Here is a 23,754-nt window from a genome sequence, read left to right as displayed (position 1 = left end):
CATCATTTCCGTGATGTGTATTCCGGCACGCCAGGAGTTTGAAAATTGTTTTTAAATACAAACACGTATTGCCATGCACATGTATGTATGTACTTACCTCCGTCCGCGCTGCCCAATTCATTCGTAAGTGTAAAACGCAGACGAGCAGATTGGGACGGTAGCGGGATGCAACAATTCGTTTGTTAAAAGGGTTTGTGCATGTGTGTACTATTTTTTGCTGGTGCACACGCGCGGACATGCCTTGGACAGCGTTGCCAAGGATGTGATTCGTATGACTGACGAAGGCGCTCCATCCGCCACTCCAGGACGCATGTGCATATCGGTACGTTACCACATACACATCGATACTCAGGTGCGTTCCGAGAGGGGACCAAACCATGCCCAGAAACACACGACCAGAGCGTGAAAACAAGTGTAACAATATCCCCCTCGTCCCAGTAAACACCCCCATCGAATCCTTTTCCCTGTTGTAAATTATTAAGGGGGAAAAGGACACGACGAACTGCCGCGCGAGGAGTGGGACAGAAGACATCATAAGTGAGACAGTTGTCTCTTACACAAAACCTGCTAACCGTAGTTGCGTCGGCACGGCCGCGCTGATCGCGACAGGAGCCCCACCCAAGAGCAGCTGTGGGAGCTGTAGCAGCAGGCCCAAACCATGACGCTCGCATTGCCCCGAAAAATGAGAACAAAATGGAACACAATAACATCGTAAACGAAGTTGTTAAGCTCAAAACGGAGCTGAAAAATGCACTCGTGGAAAATGGAGAACTAAAAAGGAGACACCATGAAGACACGGAAAAAATGAATTTAGTTTCGCTGAAAACTTCCACTCTGTTGAGTGAGATAGCGGACGAGAAAAAAATGTTGCAATTGGAGTTCAATAACTACAAGGAGGAGTCTGTAAAGGACATAAAGAGGCTACAGGAGGAGCTGGACAAAAACGTAATTATGTTAAATTGTTTAAAGGACGAAATCCTGTTCAAGGAAGAGGAATTGAAAAAGGCGGAAATAATTGAGAAGCTGTACAAGGAGGAGAGCCAAATGAATCAAGAAAAGGATAGGAAGATTAGAGATTTAGAAAATATCCTAACACGGAAGGAAGAGGAAGAGAGGGATGCAGCTTTAAAGGAGAAGCAGATCAATGATGGCTATGCCGAAATGGAAAAAAGGAACGAAGAATTGAAAGTGTTAAATAAAAAATATGAACAATTAAAAAAAACAAACAATGCCATTGAAAAGAAAATATATTTCCTAAAGGAAGAAGTAGATTATTACAAAAATAATGAAAACAGTTTTATAATGCAAAATATTTTTAATGCGGAAAATAATTTAGACGATTCAACGTGTAAAAAGTATCTTTTAAAAATATCAGTGCTCTACAATGCTTTACACAAAATTATTGTGTATGATCAGAGGAGTCTACTCGAAAAAGATAAATTAATTTACTCCCTGGAGAAGGAAAATACCCACTTTTTGAAAAAATTCATTTCAGATGAGATGTACTGTCTTTACCTCAAAGATTGTATAAGTAAAATTAACTTGACGTACCAAATAGATCTCCATAAACAGGAGAAAAAATATATGCTTCTCAACTCGGAGTACGACGAGCTATATAGTAAATTTCTTCACGAAAAGAACGAGAATTGTTTACTCAACGAAAGGTATGATAATATTATTTTCAATCAGAAAAAAGAAATTAATAATTTGAAAAGCCATATCTCGACACAGAACAAGGATAAAGAAATTCTCACCAAGTATATTGACAATTACATCACTTATATAGAACATTCATATGAGAAGTATTGTCTTCTCAATACAGAGTATAAAAATTTAGAAGAGTTAGTCAAAGACTTGCAGGAAAAAAACAGAAACCTGATGATTCTGGTTAATGGGATAAATGCAGACATGGAAAGGGATCATTCCAAGGGGACCGAATTGGAAAATGATAATAGAGCAAAAGGTAGAAGGAACACTGTAACCATGGACATTGATCATATGAAGTTAATCAAAAATGATATTAAAGATAAGGATATAAAAATTATAGAATTGGAGAGCAGAAATATGGAACTTGAAAAAACGATTGATAAACTTAACGACGAACTGATGAAGAACAGAAAAACGGAATACAAAGAAAGCGAGTCCTCCAAAATTAAAGACCTGTGCTTTGATTTGAAGGATATCTGCTCCAAACTGGAACTGGAGGTGAAGGAGAAAAATTACATCATAGAAGAGCTCACCGAAAAGATAAATCAAGCAGAAAAAAAAAGCAAAGATAATCAAGTCATCCTAGAATTGTCCGAATTTAGAATTCAAAATTTTCATGATAATATAAAATATTACCAACAGAAAGTAGCTGAATTGGGTGAGAAACTGCAAAAGAAAGAAGCTGAAATGGCTATCTTTCACGAGTATAATGGACGGTTAAAGCAGGAAAAGGACAAAATGGACTATGAGAATGTGAAGCTCGTGGAGCGGCTGAATGAACTACAACACGAAAATGATCATCTGAGGAACGAAGTAATCTTCCTAAAGAAAGAAGCCTCCTTAAGTATGAACCATCCTGGTGGGAAGGAGAAAGCTAGCCCAAGTAATAACCGCCTTATCAGCGCAGCCCTAGTGGTAGATGACAACTCGTATGTGAATGAAAAATCGACGACTCAGAACGATGAGCGAAGTGATCAGCATTCTGTGAACGAAGACAAGGAAGAAACAAATGGAACAATATATAAAAGCGCCTTCAAATATATGCAACCTAAGAAGAACACCTATGAGGACAGAGAACAACTAGGGTTAAGAGTAACCAAGCTGACAGACGAAAATTTACTCCTCATTAAGGAAAATGAAGAGATTTTTGAGAAACTTCAAACCGTGTCTAGCGAAAATGTGAAACTTAAAAACGATTGTATGTACTTGAAAGCAGATGCAGAAAAGTCGCTGTTTTATCTGGAGTATGAAAAAAAGGAAAAGCTAAAATATAAATTATTACTGAGACAAAATAAACGAAAAGGGAAAGAGCTCAAAAGAACATTTAACAAAATGATGGGCACTATGAAAGATTTAGTAATAAGTGTAAAAAGAATTGACAAGGAAAACAAAAAAAATGATATTAACAACTCTTTTTTTATATCTTCTTCTGAAAATAATTCCCATGAGGATCTCCTCTCAGATAACGACAACACAAACACGCAGTTGATGGTGTCTTCTGTGGGGAAATCCAAAAAGAGTCTCAACAACACCAGTGTCGACGGTAAGCATAGCTTTTACAGTAGGTCGACCAAAGTTCCTAAAGTCTCAGAAAATGAAAACGTGGTAGGAGAAAGAGAGTCCCCGGTGAGAACAACACACCGCACAGATAGGAACGAGAGAAAGTACGCCAAGAGATACATGAAAATACGAATGCACAGATTCTCTATTTGTAATAACTTTAAGATTAATGTGAACAAGTATAAGAAGGCGTGTAAGGAGGCGGAAGACGGCGCCATGTTTTTCCTGAAAGATACAGGCAGTGCCGATCTGCACTCCTTGGCAATTCAGCCGAGAAACGCCAAAGGTCTAGATACCTTTTACTCCATCCCAAACAGCACCGACTCGAGAGTAATAAATGTATCAGAGGACGAGAAGAAAAAAAAGAAGAGAAAGACGAAACATTTTTCCTTATTTCAAACTTCCAAAATGATTAACGATCTTAACTACATTAGAAGAAAATACGATTCGAAAGTGAAAGAAACATTAATCATGCAAAAAAAATTGATTGAGAATGAGAAGGAGCTGAATGGCACCAATATAAAGTATGAAAACCTGCTGAACGAACACGATTCGCTCATTACGCAGATTAAAGAAAGGACGGAAAAGCTAGTTAATATAGAAAAAAATTACAACCTCCTATTTGAAAAATATAGCGAAACACAGGACGAAATGAAGATGCACGAAAAGAAGACACAGGAAATTTTTAACGAATGTAACGAGTTAGTAGAATACATGAAAAAGAAGGAAAGTAAAATTAAAGAATTTGATGAACACTTAAAAAAAATGGAAATAAAATACAAGGAGGAAAAGGAAAAAAATGACATCCTCACGAAGGATAATGTATCCCTAGATAATTTAAATGCCAAGTATAAGGAAGACATCGAATTGTATAGAAAAAAATTGGAGAGCATGCAGACTGAGTTAAAATTGAGACTGTCCAAAATTGATGAGTTGGAGTTAATACAGAAAAACACCGAGAATGAAATGTTCTACCTAAAGTCAGCTACCTACAAATATGAAATAAATTTGAAGGAAGCCCATAATGAGTTGAACAAAATTAACGACGCCACTGTTAAGCTGAGGAAGGAAATCAGCGAAAAGGAAGTTAATCTAAACCTGTTAAAGGAACAAATCCTAAATAGAGATTACTTCCTCTATAGCATAAACGAGTCACTAAAAAGGAAGGAATACTTTTACAAAAATTTGAAGCAAAGAGTTCAAGGGTTCAACAAAACCTTTATCGAATTATGCGAAAGCTTCGAAATGAGTGAAGTGAAAAAATTCAATGAACTATATGAAGGGTTCGAATATAATGATCCCAGCTATAAAAAGCATATACTAAATTTTCAGCTGCATCATAGGGATAAATTCGTAGACACCGTGGACGATATTGTCAAAACGGTGGATGCATTGAGCGAATTTAATCTCAAATATGAAGAAGAGAAAAACGACATGGTCAACCGAATTAAGGATCTGGAGAACAAACTAAAAATGAAGATGAACGAAAATAACGAACTGTATGAACAGTACGAAAGCAACATGAAGAGCATCCTGCTGGAGAGAGATGAGCGGGTGGAAGATTGTCTTATCCTGTCTGAAGACGTAAAAAAAAAGAACCAAGAAATACACACACTTGTAAAAGAGTTGGAAGAAAAAAATGTCGAATATAATGAAGTACATATGAAATGTACCTTCCTTACCAATGAAGTAAAAAATTTAGAAGGCGCCAAAATTCATCTGAAGGAAAAACTTAGGGAAATCGAATCAGAACAGGAAAAACAAATTGATTTCCTCAAAAAGGAAAATGATTACCTGAAAGAAGACATAGCGAGCATCAATAAGGTTATTCACAATTTGGACGATGAAATTGAAAAACTAAAAGGAACAGTAGATAGTTTGAAGCAGGAAAAGTACGCCTATGAGAAAGAGATAGAAAAACTGAGGGAAATTCTTGATGAAGAAAAACGGTTTAATGATATTTTGAAAGAAAATGAGCAAAACTTTATTCAAGAAATTAAGGAAGCACACAAGTACGCTATTAGGAAAGAGGAAGAAGTTAATATGCTAAAATTGGACCACGAATTAGAGAAGAAAAAATACGTGGATGAAATTGATCACTTAAAAATTAAAAATAAAGAAATACAGGATTCTGTGAAAAATCAACTGAAAATGGTTTCAGACTTGGAGTTGCAAATGCTGGAGTACAAAGTTCTTTTGGATAAAAACACAAGTATGAAAATGCTAGTGCAGGATTTGGAGAATAAAATTGATGAGCTCATCAAGGACAATGAAAAATTGTGTATCGATTTGAAGAAAGAAAAACTTATCAATGAAGAAAAGGAAAAGAATATTGTGGCACTAAGTGAGGATGTTAAAGTGTGTGAAACAAAAATACACGAACACGAATCATTGCTCCTCAAACTGAAAGACGAAAAGGAACAGCTCAATGAAGAAATATTCATCCTTAATGACATTAAAAAGAGCAAAGATTCTATTATAGAAGAATTGGAGAACAATTTGAGGAAAGCTGTTTTTGGTGATGTCAAACTGAATGAAATGGAAAGGTCGGAATTGCAGCATAAGATATTCACTGAGGAGGACCTCGGCATTGCCAAAGAGAAGGAGCAGGAAGAGCTAGATTTTAATGACCTTGTCAATTCCACCATGTGCATTTTTAACAATAACGGAAATATGGGGCCAACCCTAGCCAATAGTCAAAGAAATAATATGAACAAAATGATCGAACTTAAAAAATATAGCCTCTTTTTGAAGGAAGAAAATGACGCCATGAAACAGGAGTTGAGAAAATTGAAAGACAGGTCCTCCATCGATGAAAGGAAAAACGTGGAGATGCAAAGAATAATCGAAAGGAGAGATGATATTATTAGAAAAATGAACAATGAAATAGTTACCTATAATGACAAAATAAAAAATTTTGAGAAAGACACCAACCAACTGAACTCGGAACTATGCGCAGCCAACGAACTCCTCGCCCTTCGAAGTGATGAGTGCAAAGAGCTATCGATGGAGCTCTACGAGCTGACGGATGTCAAGAATAAGTTAATGGTTCGAAACGAAGTTCTGCAGAAACAGGTCGATTTTTTCAAACAGGAGGTGGAGGAGAAGGCGGAACTTCTAAACGATTTGGATATGAAGAAGGCAGAGAACGACAACAAGGAGTCTGAGAAAAATGCCATAATTAGCGAATACAATCGGACATTAGGCGTGTACTACAAAATGTGCTCGCGCATTATTTATTACAAGAAGTACATCGAGAAGGAGTTGAGCGGGGGCGGAGCAGGTGAGGGCGATTACCTGGGTATCACCCCTAGTGAGGACGTACTTCATAGCGTACAACATAGCGCCCACGTGGAGGACTCCCCCTTGATTCATTCACTCCAGAGCGAACTTGCCAACCTTAACCCTTCCGACACGAACGAAATATCCAGTTACATGAGCGAATTTCTCAAATGCGTGCGTCTTCTGATTTTTAAGAAAAGGGTCTTCGAGTCCAAGCTGGAAAACGCAGAGAGGAAATACAACAACTTTAAAGAAAAACTCAAGGAAGATAGAGATCTCATAAGTGATTTAAAAAAAAGGCTAAGACAAAATGAAGAAGACCACTTAAACATGAACAGGCAAAGGAACCACGACAGCCGAATGTATAGCCCCTTCAGCGAAGAAGCAGACTCACTCTCGGTCAATTACAAAAAGCTCAGCGCAGACATAAGAAAAAGTCAAGGGAAAAATGACCATATGAAAAAAAAAAATATGCTACTCCTAAAATGCGAAAATGAAAAGCTGAAAGAAGAAAATAAATATCTAAATCAACACATAAACAGTTTGATGAACCTGCAAAATAGCATAAACGAAATGAAGAAAAAAAGTGAGTATGGAGGAGAAAAGGATGGAGCGCAAAATGATTACATGTTTGTGGCAGAAAACAAGTTCCTCAAATTTGAGGTAGAAACAATGAACAACGAATTAAACATTGTTAAGAATAAAAATGTATATCTGAAAAAGAAGGCAGATAGCTATGAAGACATAATTGATAGCTTGCAAAAAGAAATCATACACATATTGGATAAACAAAAGGAGTGCGACGAGGAGTACTACAAAATGGAAACTGAATTGGATAAAAAAAATGAACAAATTGAAGGATTGGTGCAGAAGAGGAAAGAGGACCAACAACAAATCGAAGTGGAGTATTCGAAGAGCCTAAAATTGGAGAAGGAATTTCTCGCCTTCACAGATGACCTATTCAAGAAGGACTGCAAATTGAAAGAGTTGGATGAAATTGTGAAGAATTTAAACGATGATATTAAGGCACACATTGTAGAAAAAGAAGAGCTAAAAAATGTTGTAGAAAATTTGAAAACGAAATATGGCACATTTCAAAATAAGTATAACGATCTTTATAACACCTTTGAGAAAGAGAAGCAGGGGAAATACGAGATGGAGAAAAATCAAGATAGTGCACTACTTACGAGACTAAAAAATTATGATGACATTATCGCGGAACTTTTAAAGGAGAAGGAAAATTTACTAAACAAGTATGAAGAATTAAAGAGAATGCATGATGAGAAGCTCAAAGTAGAATCCCTTCTGCACAAGGAAATCAATGAACTCAGAAAGGGTAATGAAAAATTGAATGAACAGAATAATTCACTGATCGAAAATGTCAACCAGTTGGTTAAACAGAATGAGCAGTACAACATCAAGTTAGTAGATCTAGACAAGGAAAAATTTGATCTCTACATGAAATATCTTAAAGTGTCTGAGGAGTTGAATAACCTGCCCGTGTCCCTTGTCCGTTCGAATCAAAGCGCAGTGGGTAAGAATTTCTCTCATAGTAGGCATTCCAACCATCCCTTATCTAGAGGGCACAGCCCGGGAGGTGAGTCGTATGGAAAGGAGTCCAAAAAGAGTATCTTTAACCAGTATGATCACACGAAGAGCCAGGACACGGAGCGCCAAGACACAGAGCGATTAAGTCAGGTCGGGGAACACCTTCAAAAGGGAGTCATTATACATAATCGGAAGAATGAAATCAGTCACTTGGAAGACGAAAATCGTGCCCTTAAGGAAAAGATTAATGAATTGGAGCAACTCAACGAAAACATATTTAGCGACAATAAGGTGTTAATAAAAATGATTACTGAGGCAGATAAACGGGGAAGTGACCTAAAAATTGAAGACATAAAGAGTTTGAGGAATTACGAAATTTTGATGAAAGAAAACAAACTTGAAAAGGAAGAAAACGAACATTTGAAATTGGAGATATATAATTTGAAGAACAAAATCGATCAGTATAGTATCATGCTTAATAAAAGGAGCCAATACGAGGAAACAAATAAGAGAGCCAAAAATTACCTGTACTACTTAAATGACAAAATCAAAGGGTTCATAGAAATTTTCAGCGAAAAGAACTTCAATTATGAATACTTCAAATCGGAACTGAAAAAAATTAAGTCCACGAATTTAATGATTATTGAAGAAAATTTCGAAAATTTCAAGGAGGGTGGCTACTCCAGAATAAGTACCCCAAGTCAGAACACCCTGGAGGATGATAACAAGAGTGTTAGCTCCAAAATAATTGTAAACTTTTTCACTGCCTACAATGATACGAGTAATACACGAGAAGACGATATAATCATTAACAGATTTGAACTGCAAAAATTCTACAAGTGTATTATAAAATTGAAGGAAGATTACCACAAGAAATGTCTCCTGGCTGATAATCAAAAGAATCTTATTGAGGAATTAAGCAAGGAGATCTTTAACTACTCCACACAGAATAAGAATCTCCAAAGTGATGAACTTGAGTTGAAGAAAAAAGTGACGCAAGTGATGAATGAAAATGCGGACAATGTTGAAAAGTTTACCAGACTGAATGGCAATTTGATTAGCAGACTTAACGAGGAAGTTTCTAAAAACGAAAAGTTGATGTCTGATCTGAATACACAGAATGAGATAAATAAACACCATCAGGAGACTCAAATGAGGATAGAGAAGGTGCTAAATTTGAAACATTTCACCAGTGATGATTTGTCCAAACAGGATGAAGACAGCACGGAAAGAAATTTACAAAAAATTCATATCTTACTTGACGAGTATGAAGAACTGGTGAGGAACAATTCCAAGTTACTAACAACCAGTGATAAAGTGGCTGCTGAAAATGACACCCTCAAAGAGGTCATTACCAAAATGGACAAAGAAATTAAGGACTTGACGATCCAGTTGAACGAAAAGAAACAATACGATCAGGAAAAGTTCAAACATGAGCAACTCGCACGACGAAGCGCACACATTTTGGGCGATGAGCAGGGGAAACTTGATAGAGATACGCCTCAAAATAATAGAGAGCAATACAACGGACACGTCATAAATGAATATGAGGCAATTATTCTCGCCATTGAAAAAAAAAATTCCGAGTTGGAGAACCATTGTGAGAATTATCAAAAACGCAATGACGAGCTCAGCGACAAGTACGACGCTTTGCTTAAGGAGTACAACGACTTGAAACATTTTGTGAAAGAAAAGAAAATTGAATTCAAATTAGCAGAGAACAGAAGCCAAAATGATGAACAGGACGGAGAAGTCTCCAAAAGTGTGGTCAGAGGCTCAGAAAAAATGACCTCAAAGGAGAGACAATCGCGCAGTGTTTTCCTCACAGTAGATGAGTTGATCGCCCTGAGCAAGCACGTAAATGCTGTTGAGACGCTGAATAGGGATTTTCTGAAAAATAAAGAACTCGAAGAGTTCATAGTATTAATCAAAAAAGACATTAACAACATTTTGACAGAGGACTGCAGGAAGGGGGACGAGTGGGGTGCTCCGCAGAGGGGACTACCAACCGAACACCGCAGCGAAATACGTGACAATGACCGGGGCAACCTTCTTAACGGACTTCTCACCCGATTGAGCGAAAAGGAAGAGGAAGTAAATAATTACAAAGACGCCATGGACAGCCTAAAGATGCGATTGGATGGCAAGGAGGAAATAATTAACAATTTGAAGTATGCTTACGAAAATGAGCTGAAGCGAAAAACGGACTTAAACAAAAGGCTAGAGGAGACGGTTCATGGAAGTGGCCCCACCAACCAGGCAGACATACAAAACGAACAAATGTTTTTGAAATTCCAAAATGGATATGAAGAACTGCTAAACGAGTATAACGTCTCCCTTAATACGCTGGACGAAACGAAGGCAAAACTAGAACTGCTAAAAAACGAAAAAGACAAAATGGAAAAGTTAAAAGAATTAGAAATGAACGATAAAGAATTTATTATCAAAAAATTGGAGCTAATAAATACCCAACTTCAGGATAAGGCAGATGAGGTAAAAAAATCCCTAAGTCTGGAACTTGAAAAGAAGGAAAATATAATCAAAGATAATGTAGACATGCTGGACGATTTGAAGAATCAAATTGATTTTTTAAAAAATGAAAAAAGCAAAAATAGCAAGTATACCGCAGAGCTAGAATTACAGCTAGCCAATTTGAACAACGAAATGAACACACTGAATAATCTCCTAAAAGACTCTAAGGAAGAAATCAATGTGATACATAGCACCTTGGAAGAAAAAGAAAATGAAGTTACAGACTTGAGGAACAAATTAGAGAGTTACATAAAGGAAGAAGAAGAGAATACAATGCAGTATGAAGCTCCAGAAACGAGAAGCAAACGTAGTAGTAGCGTTTCAGAGAAGAGACGACAAAGCTTTCCAGGAAGCAATGAACAAATTTTGAAGAAAAACGAAATTATTAATGAATTAAAAAGAAAAAGCCAAATACAAACTAATCAGCATTATCAAAAATTGAATGAACTACGGATCGATCTGAAGAACTCCTTCGTAAGTTACAATAAACTCAAATTCGACAGTGAAAAAAAAATTGAAGATTACGAAGAAGAAGCAAACAATTTAAAATGCTACATAAAAAAAATCGAAGAGGAAAATGAAAAAAAAGATAAGAAATATGCTCTAATCGAAATTGCAATAAAGGAAATGGATAAAGACTTAATCATCCTCAAAGCACAACTAGAAGAAAAAAATCTCTACATTATAGATCTTGAAAAGAACATACAGCGCTATGAGACGGATATGCAATTCCTCAATGAGGACGCGAAAGTAGTGCACCATGTAATTATGACTTACGTCGAATCGGATGCAAGTGACATTGAACACTTGACGAACGAACTTACCACCAAGACGAAGACGAACCATTTCGTGTTCCTCAAAGATGTCATGGTGAGCCTTTATGAAAATTTTATTAACGCACAGATGAAGCGAAAAGAACAACGCAGGGGCAGTCACGATGATGACGATGCTGTTTTGGAGAGGGAGAAGGAAATTCTAAGATTGCAAGAGGAAATGAATAAAATTCTTTTCGAAAAAGACGGGCTAGAAAACGAAGTGAGGATGGTTAAGCAGGAGCTGGACACGCTGCACGAGAAGAGAAGTGCCTCTGCAAAGGAGCTGAACGGACTTATGAATGAACTGGACAAACGGCATGATGAGTTGAGCCACACGAAACGTCGAATGGAAGAGATAGAGAGGCGGGAAAAAAATCTACATGATAAGGAAAACGAGCAGATTAGAAATGGAGAAGAAATGATGAAGAGGGCTAACGAACTCTCCAATAAAGAGAACGACGTGATGAAGCAAACGAATGAGCTGACGACCAGGGTGGAACAACTAAACAACGAGAAGATACACATGGAGGAACTGAAAAATGATCTAATGATGAAGTTTGAAAAGCTGTACAGCGCCCAGAACGACATAAAAATAAAGGAAACAAAATTAAAAAAAATATACGAGAAATTGAAAAATCACAACATTGTAGAATTACTAGACATTAACAACAATGAAAGTTTTTTAAACACACCCTCGACAAACAATTTGAGCAACTCCACGTCTCTAAGAAGAATAATTGAGATGGACAATGTGGACAATGAAAATGGAAGCCTAAATTTGGACTCACTCGAGTATACGACCTACTTTAAGGAATTTAAAAAAAAAATAAAACATTTGAAAAACGATTTAATGAATAGGGAGAAAGACATGGAGATATACAAAAAAACTCTCGAAATTGAGAAAAAAGAAAAAGAAATTTACAAAATTGAGTTAGAAAAATTAAAGGAACTTGTGGCGGTAGAACAAATGAATAGAAGAAATCTGGACGAGGAGTTGGAGAAATATAAAAATGATGACTCGAATTTTTTGAAATCTCTAAAAGAATCGGAGGAACAACTCAATGAAAAAAATAACACAATTTTAGAACTGCAACAGAAGCTGATGGAAACCTCGTACGAAATGAGCCTGATGGATAATAAGAGAAATATTTTACAAGAAAAAAATAACGAAAATGAAAAGAAAATCGAGCAACTTAATGGTATCATCTCCAACTACGAAAAAGAAATTAACCAACTGAATAAGGAAAAGCTAAATATTACAAGAAAGTCGATTGATAAAATTATAGATGACGGGGAAGACATCAAAAAGCTTAAGGACAATTTGGAGGATGCCCATGAGGTAATGCTGAAATTGAAGGAGAAAAATGAACATCTGCACAGTGTGAACAGTGAGCTCCAAGAGGCAAATAGAGACATGAGAGCAGACATTGATATATTGCTCTCTAACATAGAGGACATGAACGAGGAAAAGAAGGTTAGCGAGGAGAAGCTAAGACAAGGTGAAGACAGGTACGCTGAGCTTAAACGGGCGTACGAGGTAAAGGTACAGGAGGGTGAACAGATGTACTGCCTGTTGTCCTCCAAAGCGAAAAGGAAGTTGCACTTTGGAGGGCAAGTGTTGGATTATGAGGAGGGGAACGAAAGGGAAAGTGAAGTAAGAGGAGAAATGAATGGTAAATTGGGTCCCCAACAACGCCGCTCATTAGACCAGTCCCTAGATCAATCAAGGAACCGGGTGGATGCCCACGACTTGGAAGAGAAACACCTTCATGCATTGAACGAAAAGAACGCAGTTATCGAGTCGTTGAAGGATAAACTGGCTCAGTACACCGTGGAAAACAGCAAAAAGGAAGAAGTTATAAAAGAGTACAAATCGCTTATAGATGAAATTTCAAGCAAAGTGCACATATTTGAAGACAACCTGCACTTCCTTATCAAACTGAATGAGTTTGTAAATGACAACCATGTCTCATACGAGCAGGTCCTCATCATTTTAGAAGAATCAATTTTGTACAGAAAAATATTGAATAAAGTATTTTTGGAAAATCAATTCTTTAGGCAAATTTCTCAAATTAAAGAATACCTTTTTGATATAATAAAAAAGAACGCATCTAACAATAGGGGAACATTAAAATTGAGTGTTTTGGAGAGGAAAAACTCGAAGAAGGACAGCGGTTTGAGCAATTCCAACAGTGCTTTGTACATGAGCGAGAATATTCATTCCCTCCAACATGAGAATGATTCATTGGTGGATAACGTGGAGTACATCCTGAGAGCAATCGATAGTGACTTTACCAATTTCGAAAATGTGTGTGACGATATTTGCCATTTACTCAAAAAGGAAGAGTGGCACACTTTGAGTAAAAAGATAAACGTCCTCGATTTCAGCTTTAACAATGTCGTTAACAACATCACAAATGAAATTAAAAAGGTGTGTAAAAAGTGCAACGAGAAAGCAGAATTGAGAAAGAGCCTTAAAGTGATGAAAAAGAAATTTAATTCCTTGTCTAACGATTTTCTAAAAAGCGTCAAAGAGATGGATAATATAAACATTCTCCTGTCAAAAGAGTCTGAAAAAAACGAATTGCTCCAGACACAAAACGACGAACTGAAGCAACTGTATGAAAAGTTAAATGGAGATTACAATGACAAATTAGCATTTATCGAGGAACAGGAATACGAGGTGAAGAACTTGAGAGAGCAGTTAATGGAAAAGAATGAACACAGTACAAAGGCTAAACAAATGAACGAATTCCTCAAAACGGACTTGAGTTACCTAAATACGTCCCTTGATCAGGCTGCCCAAAACTTAAACGAACTGAACAATGAAAATGTGAGAAACAAAAGGAGGGTAATAGAATTGACGGAGGAAAATACCTACTTGAAAAACCAAATGGAAGATAAATCCCAAGTTATAGAACACTTGGAAAGCGATCTCGAATCGAAAAATCAAGTCATCAATGAGTTGAAGGAGTTTAACGAAATGCTCATTAAAAAGGTTGAGGGGGGCGACGAAGACCGCCCCGATGATGCACGAAATAAGGACAGCCACCAGGGCACTTCCAGCAGCACAAAAATCACTAGCAGAAATGGCAGGAAAAAGGATGCACATGCGAGCGATTCGTGCGAGGAAATAAATAAAAAGGAGCTGCTCATCATCATCAGGAAATTAGAAAATGATAATAACATATTGAACGAAGAGATAGAAATTTTTAAAAACAATTTTAACGCATTGAAGGATAAAAAGGAACAGTTGGAGGATATCATTAATAGCAACGACTTGGCCCTGAACAGAAGAGAAATAGAACTAAACGATGCCATTATCGAAAAGGAAAAAATGTTGGAGGAAACCGGCAGATACAAAACAAAGTGCATACAAATGATAGACATATGCTTTAACAAAGATTTCAATATAGTAGACATAAGGGAGAAAATTGTGGCCATCTTCGAAAATGAGGATGAAGAGATCGAAGAAATTATCAATTGCCATAAGAGACTTCTCTATCACAATGACAGTACCCATCACGGTGGGAAGCAAGTAGGTAATACAAACAAAAGAAGCAGCACCAAAAGTGGGGACAAAACGGCAGAGCTTCTAGACGAAGACGGAATAACAATAATCGAACAAGAAAAAATCCTACACATGGAAGAAATGAGCAAAAAGAATGAAGAGTTAATTAAAAAAAATGAAGAAATTTGGAAAATGAACAAATATATTGAAGATTTAAACAAGGAAATTACCAACAAGGATTATATCATCATTAAGCACCAGCAAGATGTAGAGGATAAAAATGACATGCTGGAACAGAACCAACGATATATTCAATTTTTGAAAGACCAAATAAAATTGCTATGCAATAACATTGATGAAAATAACTTGTTCGATATTAATAATGTGAATTTATCGCCCACGCTTAGAAGCTTTATAAAAAGGAAGAGCTGCAACGCGCGCTTCTCCTTCGTTGAGGGTTCGGAAAAAAAGGGAGAGAGCTTCCGCGAAGTGGGAAACAACAGTCGCTTCATTGAGGACGAAGAGGCCTTCAAACAAAGCGACCACTTCGACTTAAGCAGGAAGAAGCGTCTGTCCGAATTGAACTCTCAGGAGATGTACAACTTTTACGATGAAAACGAAGTCAAGCTGGAGGAAATGAATTTAAAAATGGATGCACTGAATGACAAACTGAAAGTTGCGGAGGACCAAGTGGAACTGCTAAAGGGGGAAAACAACGAATTGGTGGAGAAGTGTGAATTTTTAAAAAAGGAACTCAAGTACACACAAGGCACAAAACGTAATTTAATGCTCTGCGAAAGTAGACTCAACATATTGGAAAAGGAATTGGAGGAGAAACAAAAAAAACTGGATGCACAAAATAAGACCGTAAATGAATGTGTCGATATGTACGTGGAAGAAAATTCTGAAAACTTCAACAAAATTTTACAACTCAAAAAGGAAAACGAAAAGTATAAAATCGAAATAAATATTCTCAATGAAGAAATAACCAAACTGAAAAGCCAAGTGGCTACCTACAGAAATGACATCAAAAATATTAGCTCCACTTTAGATTTTTACAAATCCACACACGACGAATTAGTAAATGAATTCAGCAAGGAAGAAACCACAAATGTGTACTACAAGAAATTGTGTGAACTCTTGAAAAAGGAAAATGAACATGTGAAGGAAAATTTACAAACGGAGGAAGAAAATAAAGAACAACTCATAACAAGCATGAATGAAATACGGGAACAGTTAAGCAACTGCATGAAGGAGAATTACGAAATCACGCTTGACTTGGAATTTTTACAAATGCAAAATGGAATACTAAAGGATAGCTGCAGGTATTACAAAGAGAGGGAAGACCTTTTCATAAGTAACTTAAATGACAAGGATACCAATTTCAACATGTTGGAAAATTTTAAAGAAGAAAATTTAAAAGAATTTATCGAAAAGCTCAAAGACGAAATACATAACTTGAAGGACGACATTTCGGAAAAAACGAAAACCATTGTTTCGTTAAAGTATCAAATAAAGGAATACCATTTTGAAAGTATTTCAAAAAAAGGAGCTCAAATTGAACTTAAAAATAATGTCCAAGAAATTGTCAATTTGAATAATATGGCTTACGTCCAAAGTAGCTTATTTATTTATATTAATTTATTCAAAAGTGTTCTTTTTATTATAAGTGAAATTTTGTTTTTTGCCGATCCCACAAATAGCCTCTATGTGGAAATTTTAACTCTTTTAAAGTTAAGGGCGGGGAACCAAGACGCAAATGTAGAGTTGGATAGCATGATTGGACATTTTAACCTTTCCAAAATGGACTGTGAAAATATTTTTCAGTCCGTCCTTAAGTCGAAAAGCATCCTCAGGGAAAAACTTCAGCTTCTCCAGTTAAAAATTTGTTAACATTTGTTAAAATTTGTTAATTTGTGAATTTTTTTTTTTTTCTTTTTTCGTGTCTGCGCACTTCGCGTGCGAAACGCGGTGCAGCAGGGGAATGCGCCTGTCCAATGGTCGACTCACTGTCAAGTTCGTTTGCCATCACGAAGGACAGTATGTTTGACCCCATGGTTGCAAATTTGTTGCCGCACCCGTTTTCCCCATTTATGTACTGTCAAAAATGGTTTCATATATTTTGAAGTTTTTGAGCATATTCCGGGTTGGGGCCACCTCCCGATGAGCCCCTGTCTGCCTTTTAAAAACACCACGTGGTTGCATGCATACCTGTTTTATTGTCAGTGCGTACACCATTTTCTTGTGTGTACCCATATTCATCTCCTTGTCTGTGTACAACTGCTTATTTCCGCACCTATGCTACTCATGTGTGCGATTGCGGTTCGATCGTCCAACTAGCAACTCCATATATATTTTTTTTATTTTTCCCATTTAAGAAACTCGTCAAAAACATTTGATCCAAATGGTTTCGTCCCACGGGTCGTGCCGAGTCCATTTTTGTCGCTCCTTTTGCGAAGAACGCGTTAGAAGGGAACGCAGAGAGGCGCCAAATGCGGAGACGCACCTTTTAAAAAGAGTTAAAAAAATTTGGAAAACATAAAAATTAGTTTCTTCAGCGAGAACAAAAAAAAAAATAATAAATAAAGAGAGCGCAAATGTAGACGTGTTCACGCAAGTACACATCAACACAAATATGTGCCCCAAACGACGTGGACTGTTGTGCAGGTAGAAGAGCGGGCAAAGAACTTCTCCTCTAAGCTGTTAATTTTGTTATCAGTCGGTACGTCCACACTAGCAAGCGGAAAAACGGCAATCGTGTAACCCCTATCCCCCCCGACGTGTTCTAGCGTATGTTCGATATGGCGTCCGAAATTGTTTGAAGGAAAGAGGTGGTGGTCATTTTTTGCGCCTTGATTTCTTCTAGCACACTATCGGCCTCGCTCTGCATGTTCAGCTTGGTGAACCATGTGTGTTGCAAATTTAGGTCCTTAATTTTTTGTATTAGTTTGATGGTTAGGGGAAGGGAGCCATACTCATAAGCACATTCGATGAAATAATCCATTCCTATTGGTGACACTCGATAATTTGCAAAATTGTACAATTCATCAAAATATTTATTTTTAGCAAGTGTATGTATTTTGCATCTCCAAAATTTCGGTTCAGTAATTTTAAATTTTTTAAAAATATGATCTGCGTCCAAAAATTCCCCAACGGATAAGGTATACTCTACTGTACTCATCAAAGATAGTCCCTGGATTTTATGCGGATACCCTATAACAGATTTTTTATTATATTTAATTTCTAATTCCTTTTGGTAATTCAATAAGTCGATATTATTCATCAAGGACTTGTGGACAAATTTTATGTGGCTATTCATTTGGTCGGTGGTTAAAAAGCCAGCTGCATATGCCAGCCAGGTTTTTTTTTGATCTAAATTTTTTTTCGAAAGGGCCAAATCCAAAGTGACAAAAGCGGCCTTGGAATGTTGCCCACTCTTTTCGTAATATTCCTTTAACAGATTGTACTGTTTTGTCTTTTTGCAATAAGTATAGAAGCAACTAGCTGCCTGAGCATTTTTGTTAAAAACATCAATGAGGGTAGACAACTCCCTTTCTCCATTTGAATTCACCTTTTCTTGATTTAAAATATTTACAATGCACATGTAGACCAATTCGATGTCTTTGGAAAGGATGGCCTTTTCCATAGCTAATCCGTAGTTAGCTAATTTCAGCAGCATATCAATTTGTTTCTTTTTATTTTCTTCATATTGAATGATGATGGTTGCTAATTGTGGCCTCAAGCATTTCGCAGCAACGAACGCAATGTAAGAATAATCCATATTTTTCTTGTTCCCAATTTTGCCCGTTATCGCTGTACACAGTTGTTCATCTGTCAATTCGATGGACTTTTCAATTTTTTCCTTACACCATTCGATCAATATTCTGTCCGTTTTAATACCTGCATATTCACAAATGCGATAAGCCAGAAGGTACTCTTTCCTTTTAGCAATATATTTCACAAAGGATGGAATGCTTATGTATTGTAATTCTGAGGCTGTGAGGAAAATATCCAATGGCGGTCTTCGAACATTCATACAAATGCGCAAGTATAAACAAGTTAATAAAAACTTCTTGCAATCATAATTGGATTTCATAAAGTTTTTTCCAAATTGAGAGGTTTGAAGAAGCAGATTAATAACGCTTTCGCTATATTCATGTGTAGCTGCATTTAAACATTCATCAATGGCTACATGAAGATTATTATTAAAAGCTCTTATCTCATCATCCAAACAAATGTTCCCATTCTTGTACTTTTCATATGAATAAAAAAGCATTGCAGATGGTGTGCAGCTACCGATGCTGAAAATGTTGAATGTGGATTTTCTAATGCGGCTAATGTATTCACAATTCTCTTTGCTTATAATTTTTACCCCATAGATATCTCCTATAAGAAATAAATCGCTTCTGTACTGGTAGGGAATCCATTGATTTTTTGGTCCCCCAACAAAAAGCATATGTTGAATATAGTTCGATGGTGTTATCATCGGCGTGTACACAGCTAGACAGTCATCTCCACACCACACGATCTGCTTGATACTTTTTTTTCCATCCAAAATTGTTTCCTCTATGCATTTATTTAAATTTTTTGTTAAAAATATTTTGATGACCCCGCTATCTGAGAGAAAGGCTAAAATGGTGCCCGACTTGGAAAGACACATATTCACATAGGGCGATAAACTATCTGTGTCGTAAAATTTTGAGCGATGTTTATTCATCAGCACAAACCCACCGTTGCATAGGCAAATTATGAGGTGTATGTTCAACTCTGTTTCTTCTTTCTTCTTCTTCGAAGTAGCATTATTCTTTGAGATTTTTTTTGTGTCTTCCTTTTTATTCAAATCGTAAGCAGATATTTTCATGAGAGTTCTTTTTGCTTTTTTCTTTACCCCCCCGTTGTTGGACGACACCGACATGTTATCACTACATCCATAATCATCATTATAATTTTCACTACATTCCGTGAGTGTATTATTCTTTGTCTTCACCCCCTCACTCTCATTATCCTTCTTACTATCAAATGGGTTGGTAATATAATTTTTAATATTCAGCCTGAGCAGGTCATTATTGGGTCTGCTATCAAAGTAGTTGTGTTCGATGTTGAGTTCATCCTTCACGTGTTCCTCTTCCACGGAGCATACACAATTTGGCTTCCCCTTCAAGTCCACAGAGGGATATCTAACACAATTATTTCCATTAAAGTAATAATTGACAAAAACATTCAATCGCTCTGTGATTATAATTATTCCTTCCTCACAAATAGATCCGTACAAAATCCCTTCATTTTTTATACTCTCATCGAGAGAAAAAACAAAAATTTTTTCGCAAAAGCAGGAGTATACCCTCACGATGTTATCCTTAAATAGAAAAACCAGATCATTGTTTTTGTTCCAGCCAAAGCAGATTAACCCATCCGAATTTAATTTGCAGCTGGATATTAGCCTTCCAATGTTGGTGTAGATTTTTAAATTATCTTCCTTTTTGTAAACGTCGACTTTGTCTTTGTTCCGCAAAACGGCAATCAGCCCGAGGTGCCCTGAACATGCTACACCATCCCGCAGCACATCTTCTCCGCTCCACAACATGCTACTCAGCTTCTGCTTCCCATAGTGGGTGTTGTCAATGGTGTTCCACTCATTCGTGTTCATTTTTTACGCGATAAGGATGAATAAATGGGCGTTAAAAAACAAAACAAAACGGAGATTATCCTTTGGGTGCTTCCTCCCCTAATTAGCGGGGCAAATGGTTTATCCTTTTCCACTTTGGCCCCCTTAAATGGTGCATCCCCTATTCGTGGTATACACCTGAGCTGTATGTGCGCACCTAACGTGTGGCTAAATGGAGCGCATCATTTTGTCCACATTGGTGAGGACGAAATACGCCTTTTTTTTTGTTGCTGTCTCTTCGGCTTTGCGTGTAGATTCTTTTACTTCTTATCTACGGTGAAAGACGTAAGGAGGCTTTGCCAGATTTCACTCCAGTAACAAATGTATTAGAAGATTCACTTGATTCAAAAATCCAGCGCGTCCAATCTTCTTCACCCGGTTTGTATGAGGGATGGTCTTAATGCAGTGACCCAAAGGGATAGGACTTTTTTTTTTCCCGTGGGGAATTTCTTGTCGCGGCCAGCAGAGGGGTGAGAAACAAAAAAAAAAAACTCAACGGAATGGAAGGAAATGCAGAGTCTCCCTCCAATCAAGATAAAAAAGCATTAAATTGGTTAACCAAATGGGGCTTAAAAAAGAAAAAACGGGGGGTTAAGTCTTCAACGTCAAAGAGGGAATTCTCAAATGGGGCACAAAATGGGTGGTCCTTTTTTGCTCTGTTTAGTTTATATGTTTCTATTTTTCGCACTGGATTCATATCCGTGGGAAAATACAATCCATAAGTAATGGGGCGTGATGGTTCTCCCAAATGCAGTTGTTAAAAAAAAAAAAATAATCATCAGGCAACTTGCAATAGGGAACTACTTTTAAACGTAGAAAAAAAAAACGTCCTAAAAAGGGTAAGAAAAAGAAAATTGTGGCAACAAATTTATTTAAAATGAAAATCAGCAAAAGAGTAGGGCAATTTTGTAATCCAAACAGCAACTTTTTTTTTTTTTTTTTTTTTTTTTTCGCAACGTTGAGAGCAACACGTATATTTTTTTAATGACAAATGCGGCGGGGGGAGGTAAAAAAAAAAAAAAAAGTTTCACCTTTTGAGCCACACTGCTTTGTAAAAAATCGACTGGACGAACGTAACAACATGGAAAGTTTTTTCCATTTCGATTAAATTCATCTTGTAATTTCACGTCCTCTCATTTCTCATTTGTAATTGGTACCTTTTTTTTCATCTGCACATAGCTTTGCAAGTTCCACACTTGAAATGGCAACATATGAATATTTTATGGCCCTCACCCTGTTCCACAACCTTGTGTAGCATTCCTCTAATTTGGTCTCTCCGCAATTTTGAACGTCTTCAAAAAAAACAAAAAAAAAAGGGGATAAATAATTGACAACATAAGCGCATGCAGGTGCTACAGGTGCAGTTGGGAGCATTGCCAAGTATTCACAAACACATACGTGTTGTGTAGCGAAGGTACACCCCGCCGGTTCCGCCCTCCCACAACGCAGGTATGCAAAAATTAGGCTCGAGACTCCATCTGGGAGAAGCCAAGCGCGGAAGACGGGCCTTTCACCATTATGTAGTCAAGCCTTTGAGGGTGCGCTCCTTTTTTTGTGTTCCCCATTTTTGTACAAGCCATTTGTCTGCCCAAACAGGGAACCCACAGAGGGAATGGAAGGGCACTCCCTTTTACGAAAGGAGACAAATCAGCAGCTTCTTCAGCCAAGCAAGAAACAACTGTTCCGTCGATGGAAAAGGAGGAAATGAAATATTTTTTGAAAAAATGGAAAAAAAAAATAGCAAAACGTTTCATTTGAAGAAGCAAAGTGTGTCCAGTGAAAAAGCAGCCAAATTCGATTCTGTAAAAGGGGGACAAGCGGAAAATGCTGCGAACGTGGAAAATGCGGCGAACGCGGAAAACACACAAGAAGAGGCACTTCTGAACCATGGGGATGAGGACAAAGTGGCCAGCCGAAGGGGGACAAACCAAAATAGTGACCCCATCCCCCCAGTCATAGACCTAGAACTGTCCGAACTGTGGTCCAAAAAAACGCTCATTCTAAATTTCAAAAATGGCGTATTCGAAATTATTTTAAACAGGCCAGAAAAGCTAAATGCAATTAACAAAGACATGATTAATGGATTGTTAAACATTGTGAAAAGTTTAAACAACGATGATAGGTGTCGCATTATTGTGATTAAAAGCAGCAACACGACATGCTTCTGCTCAGGTTCTGATGTCAAGGACATTGTCCAAAATAAAGAAAAAGGAATGCAACATTTGAAACAACTTTACATGTACATAAACTTTTTATCCAACATGAAAAAACCCGTCCTGTGCATATGGAATGGTTATGCTATGGGGGGAGGGTTAGGGATTTCTATGTATGCAAAATTTAGAATAATAAATAAGAAAACCGTATATGCTATGCCAGAAAATAAAATTGGCTTTTTCCCTGATATCGGTTGCTGCTACTTTTTTAAAAAATATTTTGGAAGGAACATTGGTCTCCATCTAGGGTTGACATCCCTACGATTAAACGAAGTCGATTTAGTCAACTTTAAAATATGCACCAACTATGTAGAACATGTAGATGCACTGCTGAACGATATTTACAGCATCGGTAAGGAAAACCAGAATGAGTTCGATGCGGGACTTGCCAGGGTGTTAGATAAGTACCCGCCCCAAATCACTACGGACACAAAACCGGTACTAACGCAACAAATGATTAGCGACATTGAGAAGTACTACAGTTTGGCTACTAGTCTAGAAGATCTTGTTAGCGGATTAAAAAAGGACCAGGATGACAATCCCTTTTGTAAGCAGACCCTTGATGCTATAAACCAGAATTGCTACTCCAGTGGTAAGTTATGGTTTGAGTATTTCCTTTACAATTACGTTAAACCCTTGGAGGAGGTACTAGACAACGACTTTAAAATTACGCAACATTTCTTATATCACACGGATACGTTCGAGAAAGGCGTAACTGAGTTGCTTGTGAAGAAAAATAAATCTTTCAAGTGGAGTTCGGAGCGCGAATATGGCCAAGTGCAGGAGGGGCGAAGCGTTGAAGACATTCTAACAAACAGCAGGGTGTTGTCCATTCGGGGGGAATTCACATGAGTGCGTTTTGTAAGTTCGGCTGGAGACGCATTGGAATGAGAGAAAAAAAAACATCCTATGAACAGTAGC

At 37.2% G+C, this 23,754-nt stretch overlaps 3 protein-coding genes across 3 annotated transcripts; 2 read left to right on the top strand and 1 right to left on the bottom strand.

Moving 5' to 3' along the window:
• Nucleotides 1-693: 693 nt before the first annotated feature.
• Nucleotides 694-16,848, top strand: AK88_02972 (uncharacterized protein; the record flags this gene model as incomplete). Its single annotated transcript, XM_012480595.1, has 1 exon — nt 694-16,848. One exon carries the CDS (start codon nt 694-696, stop codon nt 16,846-16,848), a length of 16,155 nt encoding a protein of 5,384 aa, XP_012336018.1.
• An 892-nt stretch (nt 16,849-17,740) lies between these two features.
• On the bottom strand, nt 17,741-20,602 carry AK88_02971 (uncharacterized protein; the record flags this gene model as incomplete). Its single annotated transcript, XM_012480594.1, has 1 exon — nt 17,741-20,602. The coding sequence occupies one exon, from the start codon at nt 20,600-20,602 to the stop codon at nt 17,741-17,743; it is 2,862 nt and encodes a 953-aa protein (XP_012336017.1).
• Nucleotides 20,603-22,071: 1,469 nt separating this feature from the next.
• Nucleotides 22,072-23,685, top strand: AK88_02970 (uncharacterized protein; the record flags this gene model as incomplete). Its single annotated transcript, XM_012480593.1, has 1 exon — nt 22,072-23,685. The coding sequence occupies one exon, from the start codon at nt 22,072-22,074 to the stop codon at nt 23,683-23,685; it is 1,614 nt and encodes a 537-aa protein (XP_012336016.1).
• Nucleotides 23,686-23,754: the final 69 nt, after the last annotated feature.

This window comes from Plasmodium fragile, assembly GCF_000956335.1.
Source record: "Plasmodium fragile strain nilgiri unplaced genomic scaffold supercont1.31, whole genome shotgun sequence".
Classification (NCBI taxonomy): domain Eukaryota; phylum Apicomplexa; class Aconoidasida; order Haemosporida; family Plasmodiidae; genus Plasmodium; species Plasmodium fragile.
This window is presented reverse-complemented; position numbering and strand designations above follow the sequence as displayed.